General features: G+C 41.0%; 1 protein-coding gene across 2 annotated transcripts in view; it reads left to right on the forward strand.

The window, feature by feature from the left end:
- otud7a (OTU deubiquitinase 7A) overlaps window positions 1-26,174 on the forward strand; it is a 117,714-nt gene that overhangs the window by 43,062 nt on the left and 48,478 nt on the right. For both annotated transcript variants that reach the window (XM_061970363.2, XM_061970364.2), the window contains 3 exons: window positions 16,193-16,378; window positions 20,638-20,856; window positions 26,009-26,110. In XM_061970363.2, coding sequence (XP_061826347.1) covers window positions 16,193-16,378; window positions 20,638-20,856; window positions 26,009-26,110 — 507 coding nt within the window. The remainder of the gene's footprint in view (window positions 1-16,192; window positions 16,379-20,637; window positions 20,857-26,008; window positions 26,111-26,174) is intronic.

Consider the following 26,174-nt stretch of genomic DNA (forward strand, 5'->3'; position numbering starts at 1 on the left):
CAATCTAAAGTCATGACTGAAAATGTGAGTGTTGAGAATCAAAAGTAAGTTCGTGTTAATTCACTTCTGCACCTTTAAAGACTTATCACTCCAAACCCACTGTATAAAATATGAGTTTGTCCCAAAAAATAATTTCTTTGTATTCTGAATTTACCCACACTAAGTTACTTTACGACCAGTCACTGGTGCTCCTATGATTCACTTCAAGACTTCCAAAGATTCTTTACTGGAAATTGTTCTACTGTCTAATGATTGCATCAGCAGTGACTAAAAAGTGACCAATCACATTGAGATCGTGCAAGAGGGGCTGGACCTGTGCACCCCCATGGAGTTGTGCTACTGAGTATACGTATAACAAGGAATAATAAACACATAGTCACCCTAGTAACGGTAAGGAAACCTGTTTTAAATATTCTAACCATCGAACTGTGCACCCCTTTTTGAAGGACTCTTTCACTTGAGTGGAATTTTTAAATTAGGTAAGGACATATTAGTATGTTTTTGTCACGAGGGGGTCGCATATTGGTGCGGGATCGTTCCTTCAGTGCAACACGGACACTCCGGACAAAAACGTGAAGGTATGAGGTGATTTATTTACACAATAAACAGAAAACAAGCAAAAGAAAAGCGTGCCGAACGCACGGGAAGCTAAGGCTAAACTTAGCACAGGACTCAGGAACATGAAAACAAACCAACGTGATGTAGCTTACCGCAAACAAGGAGCACAGGACGAGTGAACAGAAAGGCCGGCTTAAATAGTGTCAGTGATGGAAAACAGGTGCGTGTCGGGAACACAAGCGGCAGGTGAAAATAATAAGTAACCATGGTGACGAAACAAACTCACAGGTGCACAAGCAATAACTAAAGGAGTCCAAAACTAACCAAACATAACTAAACAAAACATGATCCGGACCACGGATCATGACAGTTTTATCATTTAATATACACATTTTAAACTATAAGCAATTAAATGATGAAATGAAAATCAACTTGTGTCGCGTTATTTACTTTGACAATAGTTAGAAAGTGTCATGTCTGTGATCATGTTTTGTTTAGTTACGTTTTGCTTGGTTTTTGGACACTTTTTAGTTCCTGGTTTCACTCCCTTGCTTTGTCACCATAGCAACCATTAGTTTCACCTGGTTCACATCCTCATGTCACGCACCAGTCTCACGTTTTCACATTTTGAGTCACGCACCTGCTTTCACTGATCATGTCACTATTTAAGCCAGTCTGTTTCTGTTGTTCGTCCTGGTGACATTATCATATCTATCTATCCTTTCTACCTCTGCTACCTGTCATGCCAAGCCATTGTTCCATGCACGTTTTTCATGCCACAGTAAAGTGTTGTATATTTCATGTTTAGCGTTTTTGCCTTGGTGCAAGTTTTTGTTTCATTAGCCAAGTTTTTGTACTTCCGCCTTGTGCGCGCTTTTCGTTTGTTCTTTTTGTTAGTGTAAATTAAACATGTACTCACATTCACGCCTTGCCCGCGCCAACTTTCCTTTGCACCATGGGAAAACAAACCACGCCAAAGTCCACGTTCTGACAGAAAGCTGCATAGTAGGGCTGCAATGGTATTGTAGATACTACGGTATTTCGGTTTCAAAGTCTTCACGATATTTCCTTGACGCCTGACGGTATCAAACAAAAACTTAGTATGCAGTTTTTTTCAGCGCTGTAGCGTTGGCCGGGTCTGAAATAAACTACATCTCCCAGAATTCTCTGCGCAGTGCGGTGCGCTAAGGTGGGGCGTGGAAGGCCTTAAGCATGAAGTGCAGCATGTTCGTAGTCCATCCATCCATCCATCCATCCATCCATCCATCCATCTTCTTCCGCTTATCCGAGGTCGGGTCGCGGGGGCAGCAGCTTAAGCAGGGAAGCCCAGACTTCCCTCTCCCCAGCCACTTCGTCCAGCTCCTCCCGGGGGATCCCGAGGCGTTCCCAGGCCAGCCGGGAGAGATAGTCTTCCCAGCGTGTCCTGGGTCTTCCTCGTGGCCTCCTACCGGTCGGACGTGCCCTAAACACCTCCCTAGGGAGGCGTTCGGGTGGCATCCTGACCAGATGCCCGAACCACCTCATCTGGCTCCTCTCCATGTGGAGGAGCAGCGGCTTTACTTTGAGCTCCCCCCGAATGACAGAGCTTCTCACCCTATCTCTAAGGGAGAGCCCCGCCACTCGGCGGAGGAAACTCATTTGGGCCGCTTGTACCCGTGATCTTGTCCTTTCGGTCATGGCCCAAAGCTCATGACCATAGGTGAGGATGGGAACGTAGATCGACCAGTAAATTGAGAGCTTTGCCTTCCGGCTCAGCTCCTTCTTCACCACAACGGATCGATACAGCGTCCACATTACTGAAGACGCCGCACCGATCCGCCTGTCGATCTCACGATCCACTCCCCCCCCCCCCCCCCCACTCGTGAACAAGTCGATGAGAGGAATTGTTTTTTGCGACATTTCCTGAAAAACATCTGTAGAGGTTGCCCTCTAGTGGGTTCCTCAGACCACCACACACTGCCACGAGAGCCCGGATTTCAGGGTACAACAATGTTTTATTTTCATAAATATTGATAGGCTTTTGCTTTCCAGCAAAATGTCTTTTCCTTAGTCCATGTCTCTCTCTCCCTGGTTCCCACTCCAACTCCCACAACTTGTCTCGTCCCGGCTGCTGCTAATAAAGGCGACAGGTGATTAGATAACAAGGCCCAGCCGGGCAATCTACTCACCTGTCGCTGTCTTCGAGGCCGGTCCTTGCACACCCCGTTCTGCGGCAGGCCCGCAGGCCACGCCCCCCCCTCCACAATACCATATCCATTACTTTTTAAGTTATGTTGCTACCAAACAGACAGACAAACCTTGGTGAAAACAGAACCTCTTTGGCGGGGGTAAGAAAGTCTGCGGTCTGCAAAGCAATGCGTGCCGCTTTCGTCTCCAGCGTTTCTAAGGCCACACAGTACCAGCCAGTCATATTGCAGCGCATGGAATTATTCACCAAAAAAAAAAAAAAAAGTTCAATGCTGGAAAATGAGAAAACTTGATAAATCCTCAACCCATCATCCATTTTATACATCTTGTCTCTCTCGATGACGCGGGGTGGCTACAGCCTATCTGCACTCTGGCGGTAGGCAGCATACATCCTGGACAAGTCGCCAGCTCATAAACTGTCATCCAGAAAAAGGTATTTACAGTCTGCGAAGGCAAACATTAGTTTGTGAGGTAATTGCATTATTTAAAGTTAAATTGTTAGTTAACGTTTCTGAGAAACAGCATATTGCAAACTGATATAAACATGTCCACTCTGGTGGACGCTGATTCTCAGAAAGAACAAGTTGAAAAACAACAAATTGTACATTGTTGTTTTACACTTTGGTGTAAAACATTGGATGTTTACATTGCCACTTTAAAGACGTTGACTGTAAGTTTAAAAAAAATAATTGCTTAAAACAGTGAATGTCCTTGCATAATTTTTTGCACTTAAAAATTGACGTTTGTTGCAATAAATATGATTAGAACATTTTAGCATTATGTTTGTGTTCAATTACAGTGAGTGTTATCCTAAACATTCCTCCCACTTCATTTTGCAGACTATAACATTTTTAAGTCTTTTTATTTTTTTTGACATATACCACAATTATATCGCACCGTGGCCTTAATGATAATATTGTACCGTGAGATTTTGATACCGTTATGTGTTGGCCCTGCGATGAGGTGGCGACTTGTCCAGGGTGTACCAAATGCAGCTGGGATAGGCTCCAGCACCCCTGCGACCCCGACCGCAAGAGTAATAAGCGATAGAAAATGGATGTATGGACACATCCCTACTGCATAGCCAGGTGAAATACACACCGTTAGTACATTATTATTATTTTTAATAATGTTTTCCACCAGGAACTGATGTTACCATCAATTTAGATTTAAAAAAAAAAAAAAAAAGGTTCACAAACCAATGTTATATTTCATTTTAAAATAATAAAATAATCATATAACAAAACCACCACTATCAGCAAGGTAATATTACAATTTAGTTAGTAAATCCCTATTAAAATCTTCCTTACACGTGTCCATGTTTGGTGCTGGGGGGAAAGTGTGAGAATTCTATATTCGACGAGTTCAAATAATACGTTTAATGTATTATTATTGGTATGTTATTATATTAGTACCGTAAATTCCGGACTATAAGCCACCACTTTTTTTCCTACGCTTTGAAGCGTGCAGCTTATAAAACGGTGTGACTAATTTATAAAAAAAAATTCCGCCAATGACCATAATGCAAATAGTTTTCATAAAACACAAGCAAAGACAACTGAAAAGGTGTGTTGGTGGTAGCGGGGGTGTATTTTGTAGCGTCCCGGAAGAATTAGTGCTGCAAAGGATTCTGGGTATTTGTTCTGTTGTGTTACGGTGCGGATGTTCTCCGGAAATGTGTTTGTCATTCTTGTTTGGTGTGGATTCACAGTGTGGCGTATATTTCTAACTGTGTTAAAGTTTTTTATACTGGCACCCTCAGTGTAACCTGTATTGCTGTTGATGAAGTACGCGTTGCATTCGCTCGTGTGTGCGTACAGAAGCCGCACATAGCTTGTGACTGAGTCTGAATGATGTTAGAATGGATGAAAAGCGGACGTGACGACAGCTCGTAGAGTACGTTAAAGGTTAATTTGTTCAACCTTGGCCCGCGACTTTGTTCAGTTATAAATTTTGGCCCACTCTGTATTTGAGTTCGACACCCCTGTTCTAGAGTATTTCCTTCTGTTGTGCTTTGAACCGGAAGTACAAGTGCCATTCCGTCTTCTAGTCGTCTATAGCAGTGGTCCCCAACCGGTACCGGTCGTTGGATCGATTGGTACCGGGCCGCACATAAAGAAAAATAATTTAAAAAATTAAATTAAATCAACATAAAAAACACAAAATACACTTACAATTAGTGCACCAACCCAAAAAACCTCCCACCCCCATTTACACTCATTCACACTCATTCGCACAAAAGGGTGTGTTTTTTCTGTTATTAATATTTCTGGTTCCTACATTATATATCAATATATATCAATACAGTCAGCAGGGCTACAGTCTGTAAGCCATACTTGCCAACCCTCCCGGATTTTCTGGGAGACTCCCGAAATTCAGCGCCTCTCCCGAAAATCTCCCGAAATTCAGGCACACAATATAAACAGGTGCCTGCCCAATCACGTTATAACTGTAGAATGATCGAGAGCGAGTTCTTGGTTTCTTATGTGGGTTTATTGTTAGGCAGTTTCATTAACGTCCTCCCAGCGCGGTAACAACACACAACAACAGCATTTCGTCTACCGTAAAGCAGTTCGTCTGCCGTAAATAGCAATGTTGTGACACATTAAACAGGACAATACTGCCATCTAGTGCAGCAATGCATCATTAGTGGTTCAGCATGGTTAGAAAAATAGTGACAAATAGAACAAAGATGGACAATTCAACCCTTAACTCAACAATGAGTAGATGAGTGTTATGTGTGTGTATATGTGTAAATAAATGAACACTGAAATTCAAGTATTTCTTGTATATTTGTATATATATATATATATATATATATATATATATATATATATATATATATATATATATATATATATATATATATATATATATATATATATATATATACATGAAATACTTGACTTGGTGAATCCTAGTTGTAAATATACTCCTCCCCTCTTAACGCCCCGCCCCCAACCACGCCCCCGCCCCCCATCTCCCGAAATCGGAGGTCTCAAGGTTGGCAAGTATGCTGTAAGCACACATGATTGTATTTTTTTATGACAAAAAAAACAAAAAATTGTTTGATTACCCATTTTACTGCCATGGTACAGGCAGCAATTGGAAACAATTAAGGTATGTAAATAAACATTAACAAAATATTTCTGTGTAAATAACTCATTTCACAACGTATATATCCGCGGCTTATTACCTTTTTGGAGCACGAGTCCGTAACCATATTTTTAGTGGTGTCACATTTAATAAGTCAATCCCCTATGGCAGTGGTCGGCAACCTTTACCAGTCAAAGAGCCATTTTGACCAGTTTCACAAATTATAGAAGACAATGGGAGCCGCAAAAAATTTTTTAAATTTTAAATGAAATAACACTGCATACAAAGTTTTTTTTTTGCTTTGTGCTATATATAAACCAGGGGTCTCAGACACGCTGCCCACACCTTTAAGTGGAAGTTGAAAGCTGGTGCGGAACGCGGGTTTTAAAAGCATGCCGTTTGTCAGCGTCATGCGTGCCGTGTTGGTGCAGCATATAGCACCCACTACAGCCAGCGTGCCTGAACAGCCACACGTTGTATGGGGCTTCCGCTTGCTTACGTAGGTGACAGCAAGGCATACTTGGTCAACAACCACACAGGTCACACTGACGGTGACGGTATAAAAAAAAAAAACTTTAACACTCTTGCTAATAATGCGCCACACTGTGAACCCACACCAAACAAGAATGACAAACAAATTTCGGGAGAACATCTGCACCGTAACACAACATAAACACAACAGGACAAATACCCAGAATCCCATGCAGCACTAACTCTTCCGGGATACATTATAACCCCGCCCACCTCAACCGACGCACAGAGAGGGGCGGGGGGTTGATGTGTGAGGGAGCAGGGTTGGGGTGGGGTGGGGTTTGGTGATAGTATAATGTAGCCCGGAAGAGTCAGGGCTGCATGGGATTCTGGGTGTTTGTTCTGTTGTGTTTATGTTGTGTTAAGGTGCAGATGTTCTCCTGAAATGTGTTTGTCATTCTTGTTTGGTTTTGGTTCAAAGTGTGGCGCATTATTAGTTAGAGTGTTAAAGTTGTTTTATATGACTACCGTCAGTGTAACCTGTGTGGCTGTTGACCAAGTATGCCTTGCTGTCACGTACGTGTGCAAGCAGAAGATGTATATTGTATGGCAAGCATAGGGCTGACACGCTGTTACTACAGATTGTAGCGGGCGCCAAATGTTGTACCATCATGGCACGCCCTTATTATAACCGTAAGGGTGTAAATCGGTGAATATTAATCCCGGGAGTTTTCTGCGAGAGGCACCGAAATCCGGAAGTCTCACGGGAAAATTGGGGGGTTCAGCAAGTTAGATGCTGAGCCGCATCAGAGTGATCAAAGAGCCGTATGGGGCTCCGGAGCCGCGGGTTGCCGACCCCTGCCCTATGGTTACATACCTGCATGAATCATGCTAATATGTCGCTAATGGATGTGGGTAACCATGTTAATAATTTGTCAGCTCTTCTTTTTGCTGACGACAACCATTTGAAACGCAGCAGAGAACTGTTTCCATTGCATGCTTGCGGTACGGATGCATTTAGGGACCGTGCATTAGCGGCCCTGCTGCAGGGTTTTGATCACCTCTGAGAGACGCTCACTAAATCCGTTTGCATTGATTGGCTTGAGAGACAGCAATCAGCGGTTCCAAGTCTCATGTTCAGTTTAGCGAAGAAGCATCATGTCTCGTCAAGAGGAAATAGCCTAACTTCCGCTCATAGGAGTCCATTAGGGGCTGACATACATGGTCAGGTTACAAGCCCCTGATAGGTGCATACTTTTATGAATGTTTTCAGTTGCAAGCGTTATAGGAGCAGATTATTCTTTCATTATCAGAAGCATCGGTATCCTTTACTCTTTTTTTTACTATCACACTCTTTATAAGCCGTGCTTCTGTAGGAAAAAACACTCATCTCTTTTGCTGCTAAATGCAGCACTATGCTTCAATGAATGTGCAGACTGGGCGTTAAGAGCTTTCTTTCCAAATACAGCTGCCTGCTTCCTTCCACAAAGAACGCCATGAGAGTGATAAGAGAGAGGCCAAACGGAGCCAAGAACCTGACAGTTAAACAATGCGCTTACACTTACGCTCTTTTATCCAAAGCCAAGTCAGAAGATAGTCGCATTACGTCGTTATTTAAAGAAGCAAGATTGATTTCAATTTGACTGCTTTTGAATTTGATCAACACTATTAATAATGATGGATTAGATTTATATAGCGCTTTTCTAGACATTCAAAGCACTTTACAGTGAAAACTGAGAACCCGTCATTCATTCACTCCACATTAACACTTTGATGGTGGTAAGCTACATTTGTAGACAAAGCTGCCTTGGGGTCGACTGACAGAAACATGGTTGCCAATTTGCGCCTACGGCCTCTCCGACAACTACCAAACATCCATACACCAGTGTAGGGATGTCCCGATCCAGGTTTTTGCACTTCCGATCCGATACCGATATTGTTTTTGCACTTCCGATCCGATACCGATACTGACCGATACCGATACTGGCCTATCCGAGCATGTATTAAAGTTTAAAGGTATTTAGCCTACTTAGTTGTCAGAATCATGTTGAAAATGGTTTTAGTACTCTTGATAACAACTAGCCAGCTGAATTAGGGGAGTTTGAATAATACACAATGGTTGGCAACAAGAAACTGACCTGTTTATTCAAGGATAAACACAAAATAGACAAAATTATACATGACAAACAGAAATGGCATCATTGAAACTAGGGCTGGGCGATATGGCCTTTTTTTAATATTGCGATATTTTAAGGCCATATTGCGATACACGATATATATCTCGATATTTTGCCTTAGCCTTGAATGAACACTTGATGCATATAATCACAGCAGTATGATGATTCTATGTGTTTGGATTGATTGATTGAGACTTTTATTAGTAGGTTGCATAGTGAAGTACATATTCCGTACAATTGACCACTAAATGGTAACACCCGAATAAGTTTTTCAACTTGTTTAAGTCGGGGTCCACTTAAATTGATTCATGATACAGATATATACTATCAGATATATACTATCATCATAATACAGTCATCACACAAGATAATCACATTGAATTATTTATAATCCAGGGTGTGGAGGGGGGCGCCGGATGTAAGTGTCAAAAAGACAGCCAAAAGAGTTTGATATGAGAATAAATCTAAAGTTAAAATATAGGGTAGAAATGCACCCATTTGCAGGAAATGTAGTCTTGATTTTCAAAATTTTCTTTCAAGGCTTGCATGTCTTCATTAAAACATTCTTCTTTATACTGCATTAATATATGCTACTTTTAAACTTTCATGCAGAGAAGGAAATCACAACTAAAAAAATCACTAATTTTTTCATACGGTGTTGATCTGGAAATGTTTGCCTCGGCATTTTGATGGTGTGGACGTGTGGCACCGAATGGAGATAAGCGTCTCGACAGACGTTACAATATTTGAACAATGATGACGAAAACTGTTTTCTCTGTCGTGTCCGTGTGTCGAAAATTGTTATGCACTTATTTTTTTATTTGATTTTGTGCGTGGCATAGATTTGCCGTGCGCAATTGCACAAGCGCGCACCTTAGAGGGAGCGTTGCTAGCATGGCTGCGCTAGCATCACAGCTAACGTTAGCCATGCTACCTCTGCTCGGGGAGGGCGTATACGTATGTGACGTATGACGTGACAGTATGTGACGTATGACGTGACATACGTGTCTCGACAGACGTTACAATATTTGAACAATGATGACGAAAACTGTTTTCTCTGTCGTGTCCGTGTGTCGAAAATTGTTATGCGCTTATTTTTTTATTTGATTTTGTGCGTGGCATATAATTGCTATGCGCAGAGGACGATTGAGCAGTGCGTAATTGCGCAGGCGCGCACCTTAGAGGGAACGTTGGTCACACGGCTGCGCTAGCATCACAGCTAACGTTAGCCATGCTGCTACCTCTCTGCTGGGAGAGGACGAATACGTATGTGACGTATGACGTGACAGTATGTGACGTGCGTAAAAAGGTGCGCTTGCTGTCTGTGAGAGGGAGACACAGGAAAGAGTGAGAATAGCCTGTCGTGTAATGCCAGCAGCTAAAAGCAACTGCGTGAGAATCCACAGACCTGTGGATGTGTTGAAGGTATGCTGGAAAATGCGGAACGGAAATTAGAGAGCAGCAGAAAAGTGGAATGTATTATTTAAATCGGTGCGTTGAAAAACACGGACCGGAGTTTTTTTTAAACTGGATCTGGATCGGCATTTTCCCATGCCTTGCCGATACGCATTTTTTGGCAAATATCGGCGGCCGATCCGATCCAAATATTGGATCGGGAAATCCCTACACCAGTGTCGGGTTGTCCCGATACCAATAATTTAGTACCAGTACCAAAATGTATATTGATACATTTCGATACTTTTCCAAATAAAGGGAACTAAGAAAAATTTCAATATTGGCTTTATTTTAACAGAATATCTTACACTACATTTATCCCTCACAGTAAAAGCACAATTTTACAAGGTTAAAATATAAATTAAAAGACATTGAAATGGCATCGACCCTGAAGGGAGTCTTCCCTGTGCTCCTCGACTACAGTCTGCACCGGACCGAACAGTAGGACAGGTGTAACAACATTATTACCTCTCACTTTTTATAACTCCTTGTGCAGATCTAGGGATGATGTTTGATAAGAAATTATCGAGTTCGAGCCCATTATCGAATCCTCTTATCGAACCGATTCCTTATGGATTCTCTTATCGAATCCAGATAGGTTGTTGTATATGGAAAAAAACACAATATTTGGTTCAACAAAAGCTCACTTTTATTTTATAAGAAAAAATAAATAAATAAATAAATAAATAAATATTGACTGTTAACCCCCCTAAAAAAAAAAAATAAAAATAAAATATTGACTGTTGTTACCCAAAGTATATTAAGTGGTATTTTTCAGAAAAAAAAAATATATACAGTAACACAAAAACAACCTGTCTCTGTGATCACTATAGGTGTATAAATAATAATATAGTGTTAAATAAAATCAGTCCCTTGGGCACAAAACTGAAAATAATACAGATCTCCAAAAAGTGCACTTCTGCTGCTATTGGAACATACTAACTACACACACTATGCCACTAAGAACACCACAGTCATCAATCAACAATTCTTCCCCCCTTACATGAGAGCGAAGCCTGGCAATAATTGCATATTGCCTGTTCTGCCCTCACTATACGTGTTGAGGTTATACAGCTTGGCAGACAGCTAACAAACAATCCAAGACATCTAATAAAGTTCCAAAGCAGATTAATCCATGTAGGTTCTTTATTGTTGTTGATCTTGCTTTGTCTTTTCCTATCTTTACTTTTGTCTTGCACTGGACTGTTTTTGTTTGTTTTTTAAACTGAAATACACACAATGACAAATGTATAAGCTATGTGATTCAATTAACATACTGAAATGTAATACACAATATGTAAATATTAACTTCACACAAATATACAGTACTATCATCAAACAAATACTTCTGAGTGTTGAAACTATTTCGATGGTGGAAATACATGACTGGCAGCCATTTTAAGTCCTCAAAACATCCATTGAAACAGTGCACAAAAATCGTTTTTCAATAAACATGTTAGTATCAAATTTAATCACTTTCCACCTTAATATTGAGTTACATAAACAAGTTAAACAGTTTACTTACAGACTTATCTTTTCCAAGGCTTGTAAGAGCTAACACAACTTATCTACTTCTCAATTGTCTCATGAACTGAACTGACGTCGCCAACGTGGAAGTGCCCAAACTAATGACGCGTAGTATTTTCCTATCGCCACAAGGTGTCAGTAAGAGTCTACAATCAAATGGGCATAACATTGCCGGTCCACAGGGCATTTCCTGTGGGAAGGGATTCGTTCCCAGGGATTCGAATAAAGAACCAACTCTTTTTCTTTACTATAGTGGCCTGGATAACGGGAACCGGTTCTCAAAAAGGGATTCGAGTCCATGGAATCGGGAGAATCGGTTTCGAACATTATCCCTATGCAGATCTAAATGCTTATTATTTAAATGTTTACCTACGTTTGAAGCAAAGGTGGAAATATTAATCGCCACATTTGGCGAAGCGTGTTTTAAAGCAGCTGTTGTGAGAGGAGCGTATGTGTGTGTGTGCCCCTTTAAGAATGGCAGTATGTGGGGTGAGTGACGTGAGTGAGTTAGTTGGCAAGTTAGGAGAGGTAGCGCTGGCTTGTGCAGGAGTGTTAATAGCATGGTGGGTGTCCGGTTGTGCCCTGTGGAAATTATAAATAAAGTGACCAAGTTGTAACTAATTGTCATGACTTGGTCCTGGGTGTTTGCTTTTCCGGAATGCAACGGAAAGTTGGCTCGGGCGAGACGGGAATGTGAGTACATGATTTATTTAATATATCAAAAAAAAGTACAAACGAAAAGTGCGCACAGTGGCAGAGAACAAACTATGAAACCAAAAGACTATATAGCATTAATAAACAAAAACTTACTTGGCTTGGACAAAAGTAGCAGCATGAAGGATGGACATGAAAACAAGTGTCAGAAATGTACAGAGCAAAAATGTGAGATGTCACCAGAAAGACAAACTGAAAACAATGAACTTAAATACTACAGACATGATTAACGAAAACAGGTGCGTGACTCAAAACGTGAAACAGGTGCGTGACTCAAAACGTGAAACAGGTGCGTGACGTGACAGGTGAAAACTAATGGTTGCTATGGTGACAAAACAAAAGTGCACAAAAAGTCCAAAAACAAAACCGAACATGACCAAAACAAAAACATGATCACACAGACATGGCACTAACCGACAGCCTCTTCATTCCGACCAAAGAGCGGAGCTTTAAGGACCCATTGTGAAGTGAAAGTGACCACGATCTGGGAGCCGACAAGCAGGAAAGGTGTAAAACGAGACTTGCAACGCGGTGCCTCCATGTTTAAAGTTTACCTTTATTGTTAGTTTTGAAGCCCAAATACCTCCACATTGTACTTCGCCACCCTCTTTATTAACCAGTAGAATTGTAGTTTTTTGCCATTTTTGCTCTCCAAGATGTTTTTACTTGTATGCACTTTGTGTGTGCGTTTTGACACACTCAACATCATGCGCCTCGGCTCTGTAGTCACCGCCGCACAGCGGCATTCAGATGAAAGAACGGTACCGTGACTTTTCAAAGGTGGTATAGTACAGATTTCAATTGATTAGTACCGCGATACTTTGTTAGTACCGGTATACCGTACAACCCTACACCAGTGTGAATGGCACCAGGCGCAAGGTGGCTAAAGTTTCTTCAAACTTGAAACTGGGATTTGAACCAAGAACCCTCATGTTGCTGGATGGCCGCTCTACCATCCGAGCCACGCCCTGTCTGATGTGCGCACACAATTTCTTCAGCTTGAGTCTTAACAAGAGCGTGTGCACGCTCAGGTTTCTCCTACGCATCAGGATATTGCTGTCACTCTGTTAATGGATCTGTCTGGCTGCAGCATCTTCACTGGTCTGACCCTACCCAACCTCAACCTTTTACTCTGTTTGAGATGGAGCATGTGTTCCTTACAAAAATACCATATTTCTTTGCTCTCTAGTCTCTATATGAATTGCTTCTAAGACTATAATCTACTAAAAGGCACCTATTATGCAAAACCAACTTTTCTTACCTATTGGTACCTGTTTGTATGCATTTGGGATCTGTATAAGTCCCCAAAATTGGAAATCAAACCATGGAGGAATGGCGGAGATATTCATAAAACTATCTTGCCTTTCTTCATACCGTATTTTTCGGAGTATAAGTCGCACCGGAGTATAAGTCGCACCTGCCGAAAATGCATAATAAAGAAGGAAAAAACATATATAAGTCACATTTTTGGGGGAAATGTATTTGATAAAAGCCAACACCAAGAATAGACATTTGAAAGGCAATTTAAAATAGATAAAGAATAGTGAACAACAGGCTGAATAAGTGTACGTTATATGAGGCATAAATAACCAACTGGTATGTTAACGTAACATATTATGGTAAGAGTCATTCAAATAACTATAACATATAGAACATGCTATACGTTTACCAAACAATCTGTCACTCCTAATCGCTAAATCCCATGAAATCTTATACGTCTAGTCTCTTACGTGAATGAGCTAAATAATATTATTTGATATTTTACGCTAATGTGTTAATAATTTCACACATAAGTCGTTCCTGAGTACAAGTCGCACCCCCGGCCAAACTATGAAAAAAACTGCGACTTATAGTCCGAAAAATACGGTACTTACTCCAAACAAGCCTTTTTTCCAACGTGTGACGTCAGCAAATATCTCCATATATGGTATAAATTTACCCGAAGAGCTTTGCGCGAGTCCGCCATTGTAGTCAAAATAGACTATATTCATCTTAATGGAAAATACTACTAACTGACTGGGCATAGTCTATACACTGCTGTTATCGAACATCTTGGAATGGCAACTGTATGCAAAGTCTGCCATGTAATACTTGCAAATGAGACTAAGAAATGTCAGAAATCAAGATATACCTGGACAGCACAGTTATCATTATCAGCACAGTTTCAAATGATAAATACAATGTTTTTATATTTTATTATTTAACAAATTCACATTTATTAACCCATGAACCCACCCAGGTGTACCAAAAATTGGTACCATTGAGCACCGGTATTCAAATGTGAAAGGTACTTAACCCTAACTTCATTGGGGCAAGAATCTTTCAAATGTTCTGAACTTCTATTTCAATGCCAGTGTTGTGTTGAGCTGAATAATCCTGACGCCATGTTGTTCTTTAGACTAGTGTTTTTCAACCACTGTCGTGAGATACAGTCTGGTGTGCCGTGGGAGATGATCTAATTTCACCTATTTGGGTTAAAAATATTTTATGCAAACCAGTAATTATAGTCTGCAAATGATGTGTTGTTGTTGAGTGTCGGTGCTGTCTAGAGCTCGGCAGAGTAACCGTGTAATACTCTTCCATATCAGTAGGTGGCAGCCGGTAGCTAAGTGCTTTGTAGATGTCAGAAACAGCGGGAGGCAGCGTGCAGGTAAAAAGGTGTCTAATTCTTAAACCAAAAATAAACAAAAAGTGAGTGCCCCTAAGAAAAGGCATTGAAGCTTAGGGAAGGCTATGCAGAACGAAAGTAAAACTGAACTGGCTACAAAGTAAACAAAAACAGAATGCTGGACGACAGCAAAGACTTACTGTGGAGCGAAGACAATGTACATCCGAACATGACATGACAATCAACAATGTCCCCACAAAGAAGGATAAAAACAACTGAAATATTTTTGATTGCTAAAACATAGTAGATGCGGGAAATATCGCTCAAAGGAAGACATGAAACTGCAACAGGGAATTACCAAAAAAAGAGAAAAAGCCACCAAAATAGGAGCGCAAGACAAGAACTAAAACACTACACACAGGAAAACAGGAAAAAACTCAAAATAAGTCAGGGTGTGATGTGACAGGTGGTGACAGTACACCTACTTTGAGACAAGAGCTATAGTGAAGTGAAGTGAAGTGAATTATATTTATATAGCGCTTTTCTCTAGTGACTCAAAGCGCTTTTACATAGTAAAACCCAATATCTAAGTTACATTTAAACCAGTGTGGGTGGCACTGGGAGCAGGTGGGCAAAGTGTCTTGCCCAAGGACACAATTGCAGTGACTAGGATGGCGTGATGCATGCTTGGTTATGGTTTAAAGTCATATCCAACAATTGCGACGATGACTTTTTATTGTCAACTGAGTTTCGTTTTTTAATGATTCCTGGCGGTGGTGTGCCTCCGGATTTTTTCCACACAAAAAATGTGCCTTGGCTCATAAAAGGTTGAAAAACACCGCTTTAGACCACAAACAACAGCGCCTCTGCTGGTTCTAGCCAAGTAGTGCACTCTATATACCCTCAATTGCTATCTGTGTTGGCCCTGCGATGAGGCGGCGACTTGTCCAGGGTGTACCCCGCCTTCCGCCCGATTGTAGCTGAGATAGGCTCCAACGCCCCCCGCGACCCCGAAGGGAATAAGCGGTAGAAAATGGATGGATGGATGGATGCTTCAAGATGCAGTTCTACACAATCAATAGAATCTTAATAGTTGACGATTGGTTAATCGCAGATATTAAATTTTGTTTTATTTTAAATTTTTTTACAAATTAAGTTTTCTTTTGATTTCAATACCAGGTTATCACTTTCTGCTCTCAGTAGCACTTCCAAGATAGCAGTGTTTATTATTGTTTACAGTAAACTGCTGTCAGTAGTTTTCATGTTGCCACACATCTGTGGGAACATTTCCAGTCAGCTTTTTGAACCGCTGAAAAAATCTGTTTTACTGATAATTAATTGGAATTTCTTGAGACTTGATGGTGTTTTTCTTCATCATTATTATTGTGTGACCCCACAGGTAAAAACTGGGACCTCAGTGCTGCTCTGAATGATTATGAGGAGCTCAGGCAGGTCCACACTGCCAACCTGCCGCAGGTCTTCAACGAGGGCCGCTATTACAAACAGCCGGAGGCGCGTGACACACCAACCCCTGTCAGCAAGATCGACAGGCCGTGTGCGCAGAAGCAGGACGACAATGCACAAGGTAGACACAAACCTATTGCATCGGTTTTGTTGGATTTACTTTGAAAAATAACTATAAGTAGTACAATTGGGATTTATGTTTTAATTACCGTATTTTCTTGTTTCATCCAGTGCTTCTTCTCAAATACTGTAGATGCCTGATGAAATACTTGATAAGCCCATTTGAACTTTGTTGCTAAACCACAAAAAATGTTTACCGTATTTCATACTTGCCAACCTTGAGACCTCCGATTTCATATATACATATATATATATATATATATATATATATATATATATATATATATATATACATATATATATATATATATATATATATATGTATATATATATACATATATATATATATATATATACAAATATATATATATATTTATTTTATTATATGTATGTATGTATATATATATATATATATATATATATATACGTATATATATATATATATATATTAATTGTATTATATATATATATATATATATATATATATGTCTTAATAAGGTTATCCAAAAAATAGTGCTCGATACCGTAGTAGAGCGCAATATATGTATGTGTGGGAAAAAAAATCACAAGACCTCAATCATCCTGATGATTGAGGGTACCCCCCCTCATGAAACAGGCCTGTAGAGATGAAATAGTCTTGTGATTTTTTTTCCCCACACATACATATATATATATATATATATATATATATATATATATATATATATATATATATATATATATATATATATATATATATATATATATATAAAATAAATACTTGAATTTCAGTGTTCATTTATTTACACATATACACACACATAACACTCATCTACTCATTGTTGAGTTAAGGGTTGAATTGTCCATCCTTGTTCTATTCTCTGTCACTATTTTTCTAACCATGCTGAACTCTGATGATGCATTGACACAAAAGTGCTTTCATCACATGCACTAGATGACAGTATTGTCCTGTTTAAGACTGTCACAACATTGCTGTTTACGGCAGACGGACTGCTTTACGGTATGCAAAAACATGACTGCTGTTGTTGTGTGTTGTTGCCGCGCTGGGAGGACGTTAATGAAACTGCCTAACGATAAACCCACATAAGAAACCAAGAACTCGCCCTCCATCATTCTACAGTTATAACGTGATTGGGCAGGTATGCTGGTTATATTGTGGGTTAGCGGACTCAGGTCCTCATGGACCTGAGTCCGCCTGAATTTCGGGAGATTTTCGGGAGAAAATTTGTCCCGGGAGGTTTTCGGGAGAGGCGCTGAATTTCGGGAGTCCCCCGGAAAATCCGGGAGGGTTGGCAAGTATGCCGTATTTTCCGGACCATAAGGCGCACTGCCGATGAATGGTATATTTTCGATTGTTTTCATACAAAAGGCGCGCCGGATTATAAGGCGCATTAAAGGGGTCATATTATCATTTTTTTCTAAATGTAAAAGACTTCCTTGTGGTCTACATCGGTGGTCCACAACCACCAGTCCGGGGACCGGTACCGGTCCCTGAAGCATTTGCTACCAGGCCGGAGAGAAACATTAAATAATTTATAAAGGACTGCATTTTCTCCTACTTAACTTTGGCCTGTCCCACTAGACCAGGGGTGTCAAACTTGTTTTCATTGAGGGCCACACCGCAGTCATGGCTGCCAATAGAGGGCCGCTTGTAACAGTAAATAATTAATGAATTTGCCTATGAATTTACAGCAAATATTTTGCTTTTTTTTTTTTTTATGTAAAGAGTAAAAAAAATCTGTGGATTTGACCTTTTTTTTTTTTACAGAAAAAAATTGGCAGCTTAGTTGCCAGACTTTAACTGTAAAATATATGGTGTTATTTTATTATTATTACAATATATTACTGTAAACAGAAATACAGTACCGCTGTTTAATTTTATTTTGGCAACACAGAGGCCAGTTTTTTACCAAAATAAAATGTGGTAGCATAAAATCATCAACCGTGGATTTAAAAAAAACAAACAAACTGACAGCTCAGTCAACAGAATTTTACTGTAGAAAAACAAACATCGGTCGGGTTTTTTTTCAACTTACAGTAATATACTGTAAAAAACTCCCTAAATTTTACAGTAAAATCTATTGGTCATTTTTATAGTGTACAATTTGATGGATAACTTGCTTCGAAACCATAAGTTAAGCAGATATTTAAATATGTGTTTGGATTTTGACCATAAAAGTTAGATACTGTAATATTTGTTGCAATATTGGACACAATATTTTCCCTGTCAAACTAGAAAAAACCCCAAATACCTTTAGTAAGAAAATAAAAAAGTAAAGAAAGAAAATATAAGGTATTTTATTGACACATATTGTTTCCAAACTTGTGCAGGCCATATAAAAGGACGTAGAGGAGCAGATCTGGCCCTTGAGTTTGACACCTGTGCACTAGACACACCAATGATGTACAATAAAACTCCTCATAGGAAGTTGCCATTTATTATAACTTTGAGACATGATACGATGCACATTCATGAACATCCATCCATCCATCTTCTTCCGCTTATCCGAGGTCGGGTCGCGGGGGCAGCAGCCTAAACAGGGAAGCCCAGACTTCCCTCTCCCCAGCCACTTTATCCAGCTCTTCCCGGGGGATCCCGAGGCGTTCCCAGGCCAGCCGGGAGACATAGTCTTCCCAACGTGTCCTGGGTCTTCCCCGTGGCCTCCTACCGGTCGGACGTGCCCTAAACACCTCCCTAGGGAGGCGTTCGGGTGGCATCCTGACCAGATGCCCGAACCACCTCATCTGGCTCCTCTCGATGTGGAGGAGCAGCGACTTTACTTTGAGCTCCCCCCAGATGGCAGAGCTTCTCATCCTATCTCTAAGGGAGAGCCCCGCCACCCGGCGGAGGAAACTCATTTCGGCCGCTTGTACCCGTGATTTTGTCCTTTCGGTCATAACCCAAAGCTCATGACCATAGGTGAGGATGGGAACGTAGATCGACCGGTAAATTGAGAGCTTTGCCTTCCAGCTCAGCTCCTTCTTCACCACAACAGATCGATACAGCGTCCGCATTACTGAAAACGCCGCACCGATCCGCCTGTCGATCTCACGATCCACTCTTCCCTCACTCGTGAACAAGACTCCGAGGTACTTGAACTCCTCCACTTGGGGCAAGATCTCCTCCATATCAGATATAAATGTGACATTGTAGCCAAAGGCTGATTTCCATCAGCATTTCATTGCAAAGAAAGAAGCCCAGGGCTCCCACTACTTCAGCGTTATCGTGAGTTGTATTTTTCACAAGTGGGAAGCCGGTCCCTGAAAATAATGCCTACATTAAAACGGTCCGTGGTGCAAAAAAGGTTGGGGACCACTGGTCTACATAACATGTGATGGTGGTTCTTTGGTCAAAATGTTGCATAGATGATGTTTTACAGACCATCTTTAAGTCGCTTTGTGACAGTCGCACTTCAGAATGCACCGTTTTGTGGGCGGTCTTATTTACGTGCCTCCACTTCGACAGCGTCTTCTCCCCGTCATCTTTGTTGTAGCGGTGTAGCGTGCAAGGACGGGGGTGGAAGAACTGTCAAAAGATGGAGCGAACTGTTTTAATGACATATTGACTTTACTTCTATCAATAATGGAGCAGCATCTCCTCACTAGTGCAACAACAACGCCCGAACTGTGTCCCGTGAAAAAACGTCCGACCGGAACTCTCTAATGTCTAAAGTTCCTTGGGTGAATAATGTTCTGTGCAGTCGGTCTTTAGAGTTTTGACGAGAGTCTGTTGAAATAAAAAGTGTTTCTCGCCTTCATGTCAGTCATTTTTTCTTAATAATGATCTGGCAGCAGCCAGCGTCATCTCACAAGATCCTCGGGTGCCGCAAATGTCAATCAAGTAATGAAAGTGACGTCTTGGTGAAGATTGATGGCTGCTAATTTTTAGGTCTATTTTGTTAATGCCTGGCTAGCGATGGACTGACACACCCTCCACCATCGACTGGTAGCTCGCCATCAACGTAATGTGCACCCCTGATATAAGGGATTCTTTTGTCAAAATGTTTTATTTTGGTACCAGATACGCACAACGTGACCACCATACTGCTTGTATTTTGGAGTGCATTTACCGCAGGGGTTTAAGTAGCTTGTGTAGGTGCTGTGATGCTGGAAAATAGAACGTAGTTTACTGCTTAAAATGGCATGAATTAACAATAGAACACGTTGGAACCGAACCACTAGCCTAGAACATGGTCTCCACTATTGACCCCACTTCTTTCCCCTACATCCATTCACATCTGTCTCCATGTTCCTCTCCAGAGAAGCGTCTGTCCCGGGGGATCTCCCACGCCAGCTCCGCCATTGTCTCCCTGGCGAGGCTGCAGGTGGCCAACGAGTGTACCAACGAGCAGTTCCCTCTCGAGATGCCCATCTACACATTCCAGCTTCCGGACCTCAGCGTGTACAGCGAGGACTTCAGGACCTTCATAGAGAGAGACCTGATAGAGCAGTCCACCATGATGGCCCTGGAGCAGGCGGGTCAGTTTCATTACACTTGTTTGGACGGAATGTTTTACTTAAAGGGGAACATTATCACAATTTCAGAATGGTTAAAACCATTAAAAATCAGTTTACCCATCACGCAATATCCCTAAAAAAAGCTTCAAAGTGCCTGATTTTAGCCACCCGTCCATTTTCCTGTGACGTCACACAGTGATGCCAATACAAACAAACATGACGGAAAGAACAGCAAGCTATAGCGACATTAGCTTGGATTCAGACTCGGATTTCAGCGGCTTAAGCGATTCAACAGATTACGAATGTATTGAAACGGATGGTTGTAGTGTGGAGGCAGGTAGCGAAAACGAAATTGAAGAAGAAACTGAAGCTATTGAGCCATATCGGTTTGAACCGTATGCAAGCGAAACCGACGAAAACGACACGACAGCCAGCGACACGGGAGAAAGCGAGGACGAATTCGGCGATCGCCTTCTAACCAACGATTGGTATGTGTTTGTTTGGCATTAAAGGAAACTAACAACTATGAACTAGGTTTACAGCATATGAAATACATTTGGCAACAACATGCACTTTGAGAGTGCAGACAGCCCAGTTTTCATCAATTAATATATTCTGTAGACATACCCTCATCCGCGCTCTTTTCCTGAAAGCTGATCTGTCCAGTTTTGGAGTTGATGTCAGCAGGCCAGGGAAGCTAGGGTCGATATTCTTCTCTTGATCATCTTCGGTGGCATAAGGGACGGTGTGAGCCAAGACATCCAGGGGGTTTAGCTCGCTCGTCTGCGGGAACAAACTGCCGCCATTGCTTGCCGTGCTACCGAGGTCCTTTGTCCCTGAATTGCTCACACACTCCGGCAGATTCAATGGGGGTCTGGCGGCAGATTTCTTTGACTTTATCGTTGGAAATGCATCTGCTTTGAGTGTCGCAGGATATCCACACATCCTTGCCATCTCTGTCGTAGCATAGCTTTCGTCGGTAAAGTGTGCGGAACAAACGTCCAATTTCTTGCCACTTTCGCATCTTTGGGCTACTGGTGCAACTTGAATCCGTCCCTGTTCGTGTTGTTACACCCTCCGACAACACACCGACGAGGCATGATGTCTCCAAGGTACGGAAAACAGTCGAAAAAAACGGAAAATAACAGAGTTGATTTGACTCGGTGTTTGAGAAAATGGCGGATTGCTTCCTGATGTGACGTCACGTTGTTGAATATTAGAAAAGGCGTTTAATTCGCCAAAATTCACCCATTTAGAGTTCGGAAATCGGTTAAAAAAATAAATGGTCTTTTTTCTGCAACATCAAGGTATATATTGACGCTTACATAGGTCTGGTGATAATGTTCCCCTTTAAAATCCACAAAGTCTGCAATTCAGATGGGGCAAAGGGTGAGAGTTCAGTTTGAGAATAATACCAAGACATTTGGATGAAGCCACTTCTTCAGGATCCCCAAGGATTCATCTTCCGGCTCTAGCTTTGAACTCGACGGGAAACCAGCAAGTGAAGTTTCCCATCTCCCCACGTAACACCATTCTCTCCGGTTCTTTCTATTGGAACCTCGCCACTGGGAGGAAACATATTCATTGTAGTTAATATATTGACCTATGCACTAATTATAATGTTCTAAATTAATTTCAGCAAACAAATTCCAATCAATCAAGATGGGCTCAAGAAATCTGTTTTTGAGATGTCAAATTGAAAAACAATTAGGACCCCGTTAATGGATAAAAATGCAAGTCACCAAAAGTTATTGATTGCTTAGCCCATCTGTGTACTGTTAAATAAATAATTCAGTCATTTCAGCTGGAAGGAGGGAGGCTCACTGCTTGTGACTATGCAAGGCTAAGGGCTGTCAAGACTCCTTCCTTCCACTAAGGGCCACAGGCTGAGGGTGTTGTCACCCCGTCTAAAGAATATTGTAATATTTAGCATGACAAAGAATTATTTCGCACCATCAAGCAAAGTGAGATCAAATATTTGGCACTTTTTTTATAGGCTCAAATTTAACCACAGCAACCGCAGCAAAAGCCGCGACCGCCAACTTGCCATAATGCCCTAAAAAATTTACCAGCATCGACGGCAACAACCGCCCTTGACTTTTTAGTTGTTAATGGACGAGGGATGTAAACGGTATAATGATCATTCGTAATAAAATCCCCGACGGTTCGTAATACCGTCTAATTTTTTAATTACCAAAAAAAACGTCATTTATTAATGCATTTTAGGCAACACAAAGTCAGGCCCATGCAGACTAGCGTCGTTTGGCTTGATAATCATGGCGGACAAGCTACGCAGACTTTGCTCCAGAGATTACCCCTCGGAGTAAACGGAGCCAAGCGCTTGGTTTAACGTCATTTTCCCTCGCTTCCCGCCGTGCGTTTAAGAGCGCACTGCTGTGTTTAGATGGAGACAGGTGTGGGCAATATTGGAGACAGACGCACTTGTCCCCACACTGAAAGGATACAGCAAAGGAGAGAACTATTTGATGTTGCTTTTATTTTCTCAATACAGCGTCCGTCAGCTGGTGTGACTGAGAGGTAATGACGTGAGGAAACATGGGGCATGCATTGGCACAACTTGTTTATAAAGTCTTTAGTTTGTTGACTGGGATGTTTACTCCGCTATTTAACTGCCAAACTGTATCAGTGTTCAAATAACGTCAGTATTAGCTCGAATGTTTTGTCATCTCAATCGAATTGAACGCGGGCTGTGTAGATTGTGTATTCGATGTGAGAGGTTGCACCAAACTACAAGGAGGGGATGTTGGAGAAGAACAAAGATTGTTTATTCGACTACATCTTCATTAGACAAACTGCTTTGAGTTTTATATTAATATCAAAAAGTAAACGCCATGTTTTTTTTTACATTTCTTGTGTTTTTTTCATGTCAGAAACGTATTACTTCAAAAACCATTCATGTGACACATCATTTTGTCAATGTTTAATTGTGTATAGTTAATTCCTATATGACATATTTCTGCTCAAACTCTTAATGGCTCTGTCCCGATACATCATCTACATGTACATATACATGTACATGTAAATGTACATAACTTAAAACCATAAATAAATAATAATAAAAAAATACCTCCCTCAATCAAAATGTAAAAATAGAGGTAAAGGTATCATGTAATGACAAAAAGCTGACAAAAATATGAGCCTTCTTTTAAGGCAACAAAATTTAATTCAAGGCCTCAGCTATAATATATTATTTACATGCTGAATAAATATCATGGCCTTGGACTATTTTTAAAGCTTTTTTTTTTACAGGTATAATTTATTTGATATTTAACCCAAAACAGCAACACACTGTGCATTGTGTATAGTACTTGTACAAACTTTGACATATACTAATGCCATGGCATACTGTTCTAACAGATTTTTGGTCAGAAAACCATATTGCTGCAGCAGTGACGTGCAGTCACTAGAGGCAGGTGAGGCCTCTAGTGACGGGGCCTCACCTGCCATCATGGAAAGAAAAAAAATGTAAAAAGATTTTTTTTTAATTTAAATTGTATCCAGTGATTATACTATAACGTTATTTTCCATTTAACTTCACCCGTTTTAGATTATTTTTATTTAAAATCGCTGAATTTTCACATTTGCCGTTCAAATACTGAGAAGAGACGGTGCGGTGAACAGCAGCCAGTTGAGGCACGTCATTGTGCCTCACCATGGATTGCGGACTCGGCTAACTGCTGGCCTGCTGTGCAGTGAGACCGTATTGCTATATGAATTATATTATACATTTCCATAGTTTAGTTAGCTGAGGTATATAATGTGCAGTGTATTTTGTCAACAACTGTATGTGTGTAAAGTATTTATTGTGCTGAGCGATCATAAAACGGCTGCAAAAGACGCACTGGCTGAGGCTCGCCTCCTGCACCCCCGCCGTAGAATGCACGGCAACCCCTGACGGGAGTGTTATATCAACTAAAGCCCACACTTAAACTTTCAACGTGCAAGATTGAATCTATTTAAAAAAGTTATTTCATAAGAAGCCAAAAAGTGCAAAAACAATAATGTTCGTGTTGGAGGAGTTGTGAATGACTGCAGGGCCACAACATTAGGTACACCTGCAGACTGCAGGTGTACCTAATTCACAACTCCTCCAACATGAACATTATTGTTTTTGCACTTTTTGGCTTCTTATTAAATAACTTTTGTAACCTATTTTTATGGGCTTTCCTCTTTGTGATGTTAAGTTCCTGTTATGCGCTGTTATACAGTATATGCCTTGAGCTCTTATTTTGAAGGCGCTAAGAGCGGAAGTGATGACACTTTTGAGTGGAGCGGAAGTTTTTGAAAGAAGGTAAATAAAGTGGTCCTCGTGTAAACTGGAGCCTCCGTGTTTGTTATTTTGTAGTTTCATACAGTATAGGCGACATTTATAAACCCTCGGTTACACTTTTTTAAATAGATTCAATCTTGCACGTGGAAAGTTTAAGTGAGGGCTTTAGTTGATATAACACTCTCGTCAGGGGGTGCATTAATCCAGCACAACAGCGGCTCGTGGACTTATTTTATAAGTAAAGGTAAGACCATAATAACGTTTTTTTTTTTAATTAAATGTGCTTTTTTGTGTGCTACAGTTTGTGTGTGTAAAGTTAAAGTTAAGTTAAAGTACCAATGATTGTCACACACACACTAAGTGTAATGAAATTTGTCCTCTGCATTTGACCCATCCCCTTGATCACCTCCTGGGAGGTGAGGGGAGCAGTGGGGAGCAGTGGGGAGCAGTGGGCAGCAGCGGCGCCGCGCCCGGGAATAATTTTTGGTGATTTAATAACCCCCAATTCCAACCCTTGATCCTGAGTGCCAAGCAGGGAAGAATGCTGGTATGAGCTTTTAAACATAACCTGTTAACTGCTGCCAATCAAATGGTGAATAAGATACTCTTTAGGGTTCATATGTTTGTAAATCTGACTGTGATGAAGTCAGTGCCTCACCAGCCATCAACCTCACCGCACGTCACTGTACTGCAGATTGTTTCACCACATAGTAGGAAACTTTAACTCTACTTCTGTAGGAAGCTCTATTTAAGCAAAATGATTTAACTTCTCCATACCAGGTCATCCAACTTTGAGCTTTCAGCATGTGTGTTCCTTCTGTTTGCAGAAGTGCTCTTTTTGCACGTTCGGTGTTATATAGTGTTTTGTATGTGTTTGTGCAGGTCGTCTGAACTGGTGGTCCACCATGTGCACCAGCTGTAAGAAACTGCTTCCTTTGGCCACCACTGGAGATGGAAACTGCCTCCTTCATGCTGCTTCTTTAGGTTGGCCTCTAGAGTATATTTGACTTGAATTAAACTGGAAGAACTGCAACTTAGGGGATGCAAA

The sequence above is a fragment of the Nerophis lumbriciformis genome, linkage group LG10 (assembly GCF_033978685.3).
Source record: "Nerophis lumbriciformis linkage group LG10, RoL_Nlum_v2.1, whole genome shotgun sequence".
Taxonomy (NCBI): domain Eukaryota; kingdom Metazoa; phylum Chordata; class Actinopteri; order Syngnathiformes; family Syngnathidae; genus Nerophis; species Nerophis lumbriciformis.